At 39.8% G+C, this 12,765-nt stretch overlaps 1 protein-coding gene across 5 annotated transcripts in view; it reads left to right on the top strand.

The window, feature by feature from the left end:
- The first annotated feature begins 543 nt into the window (after positions 1–543).
- The window catches only part of igsf9ba (immunoglobulin superfamily, member 9Ba), a 72,774-nt gene continuing 60,552 nt past the window's right edge, over positions 544–12,765 (top strand). For 2 of the 5 annotated variants that reach the window (XM_044202145.1, XM_044202146.1), the window contains exon 1: positions 880–1,375. In XM_044202145.1, the coding sequence (XP_044058080.1) occupies positions 1,312–1,375 (64 nt within the window). In that variant the 5' untranslated portion in view covers positions 880–1,311. Of the gene's footprint in view, positions 652–879; positions 1,376–12,765 lie in introns of those variants that run through there. The other 3 variants (XM_044202143.1, XM_044202142.1, XM_044202144.1) reach the window with 3 other exon arrangements.

Genomic DNA, 12,765 nt, shown 5'->3' on the forward strand with positions numbered 1-12,765 from the left:
CCCAAGCTGGTTGCAAAATAGTGTTAAAAATGTTGGAAATATTACTCAGCAGGATTTTACTGCAGGACTAAAAATGTCTGCAGAAAAAAAAATGGAGAATGTCTTTGATTTTTAGTCACCTTAGATTTTCTTTGATTTCAGACAAGAATATGACAGTCTCAAAAAAAAAAAAAGAAGGGAGGGGGGAGACAGACAGACACACATGCCGAGACAAAACTGTGACAAATTCTGCTGAAAATTGCAAAATATGGCCCTGGGACTATAGTCTTCACATAATTCCTCTCACATGATACATCACCTATATGTTTATGTCCCAGCAACACACACAGCAGCCAGTGAAAGCGGAGATCTGAGCTGATGTCGAGCAGCCAGAGGCGCACAGGCGTTATGATCCCTCTGTGGTCATGCATGTAGGGAGTCAATCTGAGACAGCCTTATCAGTGGTAACCATGTGTGCGCAGTGGGCTGCGTATATGGAGGAGCTGCATCCTCGCGCTCGCGGCCGTCGAGGAAAAAAAACAACAACAGGCGAACGGTATTGTAGTCTATCTGTCGCCACACCCATCACATAAAGCCAGACACGGCGCGGTAGCGGGAAAAAAGAGGGTTTTATGTCGGTGACAGCGACATGACAGCAGCCGAGGGCTATGGGTGAGCGACAGATGAGTCACACACATCCACCAGCGTCTCCTCTTTTTCATCGCAGATACAGAAAACCTGCGGCATAAATAACTGGATGGTGCCAATATTGATATGACGAATAGCGCAAAAAGGGTGTGTGTGTGTGTGTGTGTGTGTGTGTGAATGGATGATGGGCGGTGATGGTGCACGTGGGGGCAGTTTAGGAGAGGTATTTAAAGATGTGGACACGTCTCTCTGTCAATGCGCATGATACTGCGGTTCCACTACTATGGCACGCTCCAACTCACCTTGAATCGGCGCACGGCCGCTCTCCTGTCATTCGGGTGCGGGGCCTTACGGAGAACCAATACACGCCCCAAAGCCTCTATCAGCAGCCAATCCAATGACAGAAGAGGCGGACCAGTGGATGCATTCTCACACTTGGTTTCACTATGCGCTCGTAAAACGGCTCCATCTACTACAAACGCGGCGGTGCAGGTGCCCTGTCTCTTCGGGAGAGGATGCGGATGGAAGGACGGGGGAGGGAAGGGATGAAGGGAAACGCCACGAGGAAAGAAAATAGGATATGAAAAGGGGCTTTTGCTAAGAGACCCTGAGGTGCAAGGTCGAATATGAGAGATTGGTTGAACGGGGCACTTTGCGTGGTAATAGCTGGTCGGCAATAGTACTATGATTTGGTATGTGGCCACTCTGATAGCAAGTGTATTCAGCACCAGAGGAACGGCCGCTCAAGGTGAGTTGAAGTGCAATATATCATGTGCCGCACATAGCATATGATGTCTGCTGTCTCCATGTGGTGGTGCTTTTTGCAATCGCATGACATTTTTTTTGTACGTTAGGTCATATAAACTACGTGGGGCTATTTCATTCTAACAAATGGCTGCATATTTCATATGTCACGTGAAAGTTCAGCCCTGGTTGGATCATATCAGGGAAACAACAATTGTCTTGAAATGGCCTGGCCTCATGTGCGTGATATGTGAGACAGGATAATCCACATGTCTGTGATACAAATGCTATAGTGTCCAGACTGACTGTCAAAAATAGCTTGATTGACATGGCTGTGTCTGTTAGGCCTGTGCTGTGATGTCTACGAGGCTCATTTGTGTGATTAAACAACAAGCAAATTGGAAATAAGGTCCCCGCTGCTGAGGGGAAATGTGTGCATTGTATCATAGCAAGCAGTCCCGTTTGAGTTCTCCAGAGAGGGGTGTGACCGTCTCAGCCCTCAAGATGGAAAAGTAACTAAATAATGCATTGCGTGTCAGATAATATGCACTCTTGAATTGATAGAGCCCATTGCTGCATGCATGGGGTTCATATGCTGAATTTCACATTGCACATGGATACGGTCACAGTGCTGTGTGTGATGCACCGAACACATATATAGGCTGCAAGGCTCGCCCAGTGCTGATCTAAGTGGTTCATAAATTCCTGGAGCAACAAACGGCACAATATCCCTTTTGTTCTTATTTTTTCTGTATTGACCCATGTACTTACTTAACCTTGCTTTTCCACTCGTGTCCAGATGAGGGAGACATGTGCCAAGCTGTCGCCTGGTAACTGATCCCAATGACCCCACATACCCAGTCAAAACTGGTCTGCTCGCAGGTCTGGCTCCTCCTGTGATGAGGTCCAAGCCAAGCACAATGTGACAACTTTCCTCTAATGATGCAGTGAAACACATTTGATATAGGAGCAGAGAACCTCTCATGGGTGTGATTGTTTAAAGCAGAAATTCTCCATTTTATGATGGCATAGATGCGACTTAATAATATCGACTCAAAGGTGTTGTCTGGTATCGGCACTGCGCTGACGGTGATTTAGTTTTGAATAGGCTTACAGGCTGCACCAGAGAGTCACAAATCACAACGTAGTCTGCTAGTAATTACAAATGAGAGCTGGTCTACTTCTGCTATTACAGTGTCCCAGAATATAGTGTCTGAACCCAGTCTGGTGCCACACAGAACCACTGAAATAAATGTTAACACCAACTGTGACTAATTTTTCATCCCCTTTTGCTAATGATAAAGACAACACACCAACCTGTCATCAGAGTTTAAGGCTATATTGACATAATTGCACAGTTGTCAGTAATGTCATAAATTCTTAGTAATATACATTAAATGCAGCATAATCCAATAACAGGCTGTTGTCTGAGGAAAGACATATGTAAGGTACCAAATAAGTAGAAAAGAAGTCGCAGTGTGTTAAGACGTTAAGATAAAATATTGACTTAGGTGGCATTGCATCATTGAGATTTTTTTTTAAAGGAGTAGCTCAATATTTTGGGAAATAAAGTTATTCGTTTTCTTGTTGAGAGTTAGATGAGAAGATCAATACTGCTCTCATATCTGTCTGTTCAATATTCAACTAGCAGCCGGTTAGCGTAGCTTAGCATAAAGACTGGAAACAGGGGGAAACAGCTAGTATGGCTCTCTTCAAATGTACAAAAATCCACCTAGCAGCACCTCTATTGCTCACAAATGAACACGTTTGTTTAATCCATACAAAAACAGGAGCGAAAAACAACAATTTTTGGTTTGGTTGCTGGACTATTTCTTGGTCGGGAGCAGTGACTTCCTGGAGTCTTTGGACAGAGCCAGTCTAGCTGTTTCCCCCTGTTCCCAGTTTTTGTGCTAAGCTAAGCTAACCAGCCATTGGCTCCACCTTCATAGTGGAAATTAGATGCCATCACACCTGCTCTGTGATAGTAAGCTGCTAACCACATGCGTTCCTGTTGAAAGCCAAAGGCTAATTATATGCATGTCAGCTGTTTTAGCACTTGCCCTCTCCATTGAGAGCCAGTGTGATCCCATCCTGTTGGATTGGATATTATACTAATACAATTACCTGACCCTAATCAACCCATTAGAAAATACTATATTAAAGAAAGTTTGATGGGTTTTCCATTGTCAGACTTGGAGGTAACATGATTAAATTTTTCATTGTCTTATGCATGAGAGATACTGGTGAGATTTCAAGGTACAAATTAACATAAATCAAAACAGATGGGCAAAAGATAACTTGCTCCAGAAAAGTTGTATTAGGGCAGCTTAGTTGAGCTGAGACTTGGCTCCTTTCTCTTGAAAATGTTAACATTTCTTGAAACAATGTATAATAATTTGTCTTGCTAATATTTTGTTTTTATTCAGTAAACATAAAATTCCACATGAAGGTGATATTAGGACTATATTTGGATAAAGGCTGCAGAATAACAGTTTTACTACAAAATAAGTTAAATAAGACATTGCATTATTTTAACTTAAAAGGCCAAACAGCATGATAATACTCTATGTTGGTTATTAATAGGAGAAGAGTTAATATGTTTAATTTCAATGGACTTGTACTGAAATTGGTCTGCACCTCACTGTGTGTATTTTCTTAAAGTTGGAAGCTGTTACATCTTGGAAATTAAGAAAAATATTGTGATATGATATTTCTCTTATATCACACAGCCCTACTTAAACAGTAAAACTATATACTCACACACAGGATACAAGACCAGCAGGATGTTGTTAGACTAGAAGAGATGACCACGCAGACTCCACTGGAAGTCAGTTCTCATTTCAACATGTGAGTTTTGTTGGTGGCACAATGTGATGCGACACAGGTCATGTTCTTCCCATTCAAATATATAGTGGCCATAAAGGTGGCGTCATCTGCAAACATACAGTAGGTAGTTTGAAAATGTGAGTGTAGGCACATTTATCAATATACATGGAATAGATTGAAATCCATCAGAGGAGCAACATAAAATTAAATGACCATTTTGATAATCAGATCATTATTTATGTAATTTAGGAAATTAACATGTGAAACATTATAACATTACTATAAGCTGTGATTGGCATTTAATAACTATCTATAGAAACTATCCACTGAGTAAATTAAAAAAAATAATTGCTAGTGAATATCATAGTTGCATACTTACATCCCTATACTGAGTTGTGTTCATAGAGAAGCTGTGTGACAAGTAGAGTCCCAGATGCATGAAAGCCTAAATGGGTCAAGTTTAGCTGGGATTATTTGCTGGCTGGCAGGATGGTGTTGTAAGTGGAAGGTGAAGTTAGTGGACAGAATCCAGACATAAAAGCTGAGGGTGTAAAGATTTTCAAGACAGACTGTCATCTGTGTTGACTGTAACCCCCACTGACAAATTTGCCTGATAAAGGAAACTGAAGCAGGGTTCAAGCAGTGGGTATGTCATATCAAAAGTAGGATATACTCAAAGGTTGACATGATGATTGACCTGATGTTGCTCGAATAACCTTGTCCACTTTTGATGCACAAATCGCTAAAGAATTGGAGCTGCGCCGTGTCTACACAGGATGCGTTCAGGCACAGTATTGAGTGTAGGTCACCCGTGTTTTAGCAGCGTTCAGAGCCCACACTGTATCACTGTAATTATGCACAGAAAACTGAAGAAAATAGACTTGAAGTGTAAAAATACGCCTTGGGTCACGGTTACGCATGTGAGATGGACAACTGAAAAACGCAGCTGAAACACAGACACACCTTTGGGGCTTTTTGTTGTTTTGCTGCTGGTGTATTCTCGGCAAAATGCGGATTTGCTACTGAAAGAAACACCACATTTGCCTGTGGTTGCTACATCGTGCACAGGGTTGTCAGGCCATGGGTCAGACAGACAACAGCACTGCGTAATAAAAGGCAGCCCTGTCAATCATTTAATGAATCCACTGCTTTGGCACAGTTGGGACAAAAAAAATTAATCTACCTTTGCGATAATGCAATGCAATGTCAGCTGGCTCATCATCTCACCTGAAACAACAGATCATCACTAATAGAGCTCATTGCATTTTGTAAATACAGGGCTATTTTCAGTGTAAATGTGTGATAAAGAGCTTTGATCCCTGCACTACATAAGTTCGCCTGCGCCTTGTCAACAGTTGCATGAACTTGGCAGTCTTCTTATTCTTGGCAAGTGCTTGAAGTGTTGGGTTTTGCAGTGAGCTGTTGTATTAGCCTGTGGATTAGCTGTGTAATTAAATAATTAATTAAACTTAAAAAAAATAGGAAAATAAGTTACAACTTTCTGAAGTGAATATTAATTAAAGATTCAATTAATCCTGTTTCACAAAATTTTGAAATTAATTATAGAAAATAGATGCAGTCCACAACTTTCTGAAATAATAATTGATAATTAATAATAAAATTCAGTTGCACATAAAATAAAAATGAAAATAAACCTAATCACAAAAACTGTCTTACTTTAGGACTCTTTTTACAACCAGTTATAACTGGTTGTAAAAAGAGTCCTAAAGTCAGTGATTTACACAGAATAGCTCAGGTATGAGCAATCAGTCACAGTAAATGGATGGTCAAAGAAGTTTTCTTGTGCCAAGTGCCCATCGGGGAGGCAACATATGGTCGGGGAGACTCGAGGTTAGTTCAACAAAGTCAACGGTGACTTGGCAACCAATCAAGGTGATGCAAGAGGGACGCTGATGGCAATACATAAGTAATTAAATGTCATTGGCAAGTGTCAGGGAGTGGTATATTTGAAGGACTATTTTCAGCCAGTCAGAGTCACTGATGGCAGGCTGACTCTCCTCTCAGGTTCTGTGCTGGGACCTGCTGGTGCTTTTTTAAGCGTTTGTTGAACTGGCTTTTGGCCAGATGGTATTCATCTGTAATTCCCTTCTTGTGAGCCTGTTCCTTGATGTTTCACAGGGTCTCGAGCTCCCTTGTGAACCGTGGCTTGGCACACTTATTCTTATCGCTGGGTTTCTTCTGAAGGCACGCTCAAAGACGGAGATATATAGAAGCAGACAGTATTTGTGAAGGTGTCAAAACTGCCACTCACATATCTGAGGCGTCCCAGTAGTGCCGAGGCGGTGTCTGAAAGCCCTCCTACTGTCTCTGGAGTCCAGCTTCAGATTGTAGTACAGATAGACTGGGCTGTCTTCGGTTTTTGTCTGGATGTTGGAACTGTCTGGGACATTGAGTGAGGCTGCTTTCCATTAGATGGCTGAGGAAATGTTTTGACAGCAGAGTTTTAATTTGTCTTAACATCTGTATTGTTTTCAAACATTTTAATGATATGGGTAAGAGACATGTTTGTCTTTCTTAAGTCATCTGCTTCAGTGCAATTTAGTGATGTTTAATTTTATGACTGCTTTTCTGTGTTAAAAATCATAATACAAACCTCATAAAACTGCAACAATACAATATACAGTAAATGTTTTGTAAAAGATCTACTCTTTGTGAAGAACAACCAAAAGTCAATTTTGGTGGAATTTCCTATTAAATAAGATTTATATCAATAAATCACATTTGTCAGTTTGTGTCAAGTTGTTTGGAAATTATAAGAATCAAACCCCTCTTGACCTCTAAGAGCTTTTGCAGGCCCTGGCAGTATTGCAGTGTTAACACTCTGGTGATGGGCACTAAATGATGCAGTGCCACAGGGTTACAGAGGTTGGGTCAGTTCTGTTTAAAAACAATCAATGCTGCAAATGAATACAGGAAAAAAAAGAATACTTGAAGAATAAGGTTGGTTTTAATTTAATTTCTGGCTTGACGTGTTTTTCAGAGATTGTAGTCATAAATACTGTACTCTCTGCACTGGCCTGGTCATGAAAACGTAATTCCCTGACTGACTTTTTTATGTAATTTTTTCTTTTATGTATTTTTATGTGCCATCACAATTGAAACGTGTCACACAACTCTTCTCCAGTACACCATGCTGGAATTGGCCCCTGATGAAGGCAAGACAGCTGAAAACATGAGGAGATCAGATGACATTAGATTAGATGCCACATTTATAAAACAGTAACAGTTTTGCAGTGCACCAGGTGCAGACATATGCAGCTCGTAAATTACCCCTGAAGTTTTTGTACACCTGCTGAGTACCTCGGACAGTTATGTTTCTGTGCTGACATCACTATATGTGTTGCTACAGTGACAAGACCGGTAACTTGAGTACACGTTGCTCTTTGCAGTGCATGTTCTTTTGTATGATGCACAATATATTTTCCGTGCTGACCAATACAGTGAATGGATTAGTATAAGGTTGTATTGGACGGTAGCATCCCTGACCCATGTCTGAGGCAGAGACCGATCAGTAACACCTCATCATATTTCCCTCTCATTCATTCACTGATTTCTATTGCCATTAGTGAAGGAAGCATTCAGATTCTTTACTCAGTTATAAGTAGTAATACCACAATGTAAAAATACTCCACTACAAGTAAAAATCCTGCATTATTATAATGCTACAAAAGTAAAAGTACTCATTATACAAAATGGCCCCACTGACACTGTGACATTATATATATTTTACATTATTGGATTAGTATTATTGATGCATTCACACGCGAACACCATTTACCACTGGTTGAGGTGGAGATAATTTAAACTACTTTATATACTGTTTTGTAATTTCACCTTTAGAAACTGTTAGGTTTTATAAACTGATATATTGTAGATTACATTTATTATATGAAAAGTACCAGTAACCATAGCTGTCACATAAACGTAGTTGACTAAAAAGTACAATATTCAACTCTGACATGTAGTGGAGTGGCAGTATAAAGTACCATACTCGAGTAAAGTACAAGTACCTCAGTACTAGAGTGTACTTGAGTAAATGTACCACTTTCTAGCTGAAACATCCCAAAAGATCAAAAAAATAGAAACACAAGGTCACTCTAGAGTGTTTAGCTCCATTGAGCTGCAAAAACCAGGACCAGGACTTGCTGGTAGATGATGGTACCCCCATGCAGCTCATGCAAACATTGCTAACCACTTTTAATAAAACCCCAGTTTAAGCTTCTATTTTCTCAGAGCATCAATATATAGTACTCACTCAGTTGTTGTCATTATTAATCTTCATTTTTAGCAGCATTGGGTCATTTCTCTTCTCACCTGTCCCAACAGTATGTGTATTTAACATATTTGCTTGACTGATGCTTTAACTTGCCTGCCAAACTGTTCAGAAAGTATTTGGTCGAACCAGTTCATCATTTTCCAGCAGACATTTAGTACAACTTCATCTCTCTTATTCATATTTTTCACTGCTGTACTTTCTCGCTCACAATCAAAAGAGTAAAGCTTAGTAATGAGCTTAGGAAAGAGCCTGTGCTCAAGCTGTGGATGGCAGACTCTCAGTACTGGGCATGTGCCAACACTTTCTGGTGATGCCCTCCTCCTTCTTCCCCCTCCTCCCCTCTCCTCTCTCAGCCAGTCCAGTCCCAGCGGAGTCTCCTTGCAAACAAAGCCTGCAGCATTCTGGGAAAGCCAGTTTTTCAGATCATGTGGTTCTGGTTGGATGGACTGTTTCCCAGCCACAAGATCATCATCTCTCTGAAAGCATGCACTGCTGCTTATAATAGTAGAAGTGAACTATGATGTTGTGTTGATGTTACACTTACAGTAGGTCCAGTTAAATGATGAAAAACAAAAATAGAAACTATACAAGAGCATTTAAAGTCAAAATTACAAGGCAAGAGTGACATAGTGGTGTTATCAGTAGCAGCAAAGTCAGCAAGGTATAGTATATGTAAACAGCGTACACAGGAATAATATATAATGTGATTAAGTAATGATACGTAGTGTTTGTCTGTATCAGTATAGAAATATAATATAGAAATATAAAATAGTATATAATGTAATAAAACTGTATAACATATTAACATAGTAAGTTTAATATAGTATGGGATATAAAATATATGGTGAAATGTAGTAATATAGTATAGCATGATATATAGAATAGTACAGCAATATAGGATAGAATATGAAATATAGTATAGTATGAGTATAGTATAGTATAATATATAACAAAATATATAAATCAGTCCGGTTGGATGTTGTGGGGGGAGTGGATCTTCTGAGTCGATAAAACTAGAGTGTGGATTTTGATCAGAAAGAGACGTCACTGACCCTTCTGGTTATCCAGGGTTGGGAGTCGGAGATAAAGGACCTGGAGACCTGGAAGACACTTCCCATCCTGTCAGTGGTGACCTGATGAAGCAGTTTAGGCAACTCTTGTTCACTGAGCTTCCTTCAGTCTCACCGAACCAGAATGGTGCTGAAAACGGGGAATCTGCCTTTTCAGATGATCTTAGACTACTTTTCATTCCTATGTTGAATTAATCTTTTTCTGTTTCCACTTCTGTCTGTGAAAAGTATCTGGAATACAGATGCTTCGGACCTTACAACTCTCATATTTCACGTTGGGCTCTGGGAACGTTTTTCACAATTTTTTTGACATTTTATAGACACAATGATTAATTGAGAAAATAATCAGCAGACGAATTGATGATGAAAAGAACTGCTTACTGTAGATATAAGCTGATGCCTGCTTATGATCCAGACATCATTTCCCAAGCTACTTTCAAAAAGATCTGATAGTCCTGAGAAAGATGTGAATTTGAAACAACAGATAAATACAAGTAGCATAAAAATCACTGTTTGTAGTTTCTAGGACTTTTTACAGTACATTCAGTATTTATATACATTGTAACATTGTTGACACTTAACTGACGTCTCAGTTTCATGCATGGAGGAACTGTAAAAAACACATTTATATGGTAATGAATTAATGACTGTGTAGACCCATTTAGCAGCATCTAATTCTCCTTTTATTGATTACCAAATGGAAAATACCATTTGTTTGAGTACTTTTTAGATTTCTATCATTATTTTCTGAAATTAGTTTATTTTAAAAGGGTCACAAAGTGCAATTTCTTGTTCTTCAATTTCTAGCAATTGCTTAAAAGACAAAAAGGAAATTATGCTAATAGTGCTAATGAGTTTGAAAATAAACCATATAATACACTTTTTAAACCCTTTTTTTAGATTAAATTCAACATAACGAGTAGTAACATACAGATATGCCTTAACTACAGAGGAAATCCACAAAAGAAGCAGAAAAACAACAAAAAAACAAACATCATAATACTGACATATTGCCGTGCATACTATTTTTTTTTATCTTACTCCATACTCCATCTTCACTCAAGAACACATTTCATGCATCTGAAAGGAACTTTTCAGTCTTGAATATGTTGTGTCCGTCCTCTACTTTGGGGAAACATATACATGCATCTGCCCAGTACTTATTTCTGGAGATAAGTGTTGAATCCACACTGAGCACACTTATGTCGCTCTGAACTGCAGCTTGGGTTTGTATATATGAGAGAGCCATAGAAAGAGGAAGTGAGCGAATGGGAATTATATGGAAGCGGATATGTTGATTCAAAGATATGTGGAGCTGATGTCGTTCTGTGGACATCTGAGCAGCTCACATACGATATAGGAGCTTTGTGTTGCTTTGAATTTTTCACTTACACTGTTACATATGATTTATTGATGCTGAATACACAGTCTCATAACCAGCTGTAATTAGACAAGCCACACTAAAGCACTAATAAGTGCTGTTAGCAGCAATATGCCTCGTTGTGTAATTAATTTAAAACACCTTGGCTGAAGCATTTATAACTCATCTAAAAAATGACTGAATCGTGGCTGGACTGAGGATTTTCTGTGACTTACAGCTCCTGCCAAAGATGCCCTATAATGTGCACCTCTGGCTGTGCAGTGCCCATCAATGTTGGTTCGCCCTTTGTGCTTTTGGCAAGCCAAACCCATTTCACACACCTCTCTCTCTCTCTCTCTCTCTCTCTCTCTCTCGGCTTGCTGTGCGAGAAGGTGTCAGCACATCCATTGCATCCCTGACTGAGCATTGCTTGTCTGAGGGGGAACTTTGCCATTAAAGGGAGCTAAATAATGAAGAGATCAAATCTATCTTGGATTGTCCCCGGACAACAGTAAAAGTAGAGACTCTGAGGTCATTGTCTTGGCTGAATACAACCTTGTGGACCGTATTCTATAGGTTGGACTGGAAAATACCCTTTGGTCTACAGAATTTAATGTAAAATGTAAAGGAGAGAGGAGGAGGAGGAGAGGAAACTGGGGGAGAAGAGTGGTGAAGGCATGGACCTGAACCTGTTGCCAGTCTGAATACAACCAGTAAAAACAAATCCTCCTGCTGGAGTCTTGACGCTTGTCAGCAATCAAAACAATTGTGAGCAAGTTGCTGCTGTTAAGTGAAAGCTCTGAAGTGTTTTGTGTAGAGTTCAGTAAGAAGAGATCTGTTGAAAGTGTAGAGGGGTATATTTGTTGAGGTTAGCAACTGAGAAATAGTTTGGCGATTAAACTCCATCGATATGACGCATCTTCATTAGTCCCATATTAAGGTAGGAGATAGGACAGGATCCCACGGAGTCTAGACGCTGGTGGAGAGAAGCCCGCAGGTGGTTGATGGAAACTTTGTGACAGAGAAGAAGAGGAAATAGCAGATGTTCGGCCGTAGAAGAATAAAAACAGAACGTGGGAGAAAAAATATTCCCTATTGAACTTTCGCCAAAACTTCATCATATGAGTGCAGCTATCCCTCACAGATCATTTCTGTAGCAATAAAACCTATAAACCTGCAGAAACGTGTTTTAGGATTCTGGATGTTCCCAAGGGTCTGGGTGCGGCCTTCAGCAGATCAGCCATATACTTTATAATTGTGTGACTAGCAGGCCCAACACAGCTGACCTCTGCCTGAGCTCTAGTACCCCTGTGGTGCCATGGATGGAGCCCAGAGCTGCCAACTTCACTGTTGCTATAACACATATTTAGTTTTTTTCCTTCTTTATCTATTTTTACTTTATTTGCTCAGTCTTCCTTCTCCCTTATGTCTTTTCTCTTTCAGTTATAAATACACACACACATGCGCTCCCTACACATCCACTCTTATTATAATTTTATTTTATTTATTTATTGGTTTTGTTTTGTCTAGTTTTTGTCATGTTTCCTCCGTTTGAAGGTGGGGTATGCGATTCTGGAGAAATCCAATACTATGACATATAAAATCAAGTACAGCAAGTAATTTAACTAACGTTAGCTAGGTTGTGGGTTAGCAAACTGTTGCTACAGTTGCTGCTGTGAAGCTAACAGCCAGAGTGGACGTGACGGTTTCCCAGAGCCAGCAAACCAGCTCCAGACAGTGAGGAGATATTTGCTGAATTTGACAAAAATACATGTATTGGATTAGAATCGCATACCCCACCTTTAATGTACATATGATGGTATATGTTTCTTGTAAACCTT

This window comes from Siniperca chuatsi, linkage group LG7 (genome assembly GCF_020085105.1).
Source record: "Siniperca chuatsi isolate FFG_IHB_CAS linkage group LG7, ASM2008510v1, whole genome shotgun sequence".
In the NCBI taxonomy this organism is placed as follows: Eukaryota; Metazoa; Chordata; class Actinopteri; order Centrarchiformes; family Sinipercidae; genus Siniperca; species Siniperca chuatsi.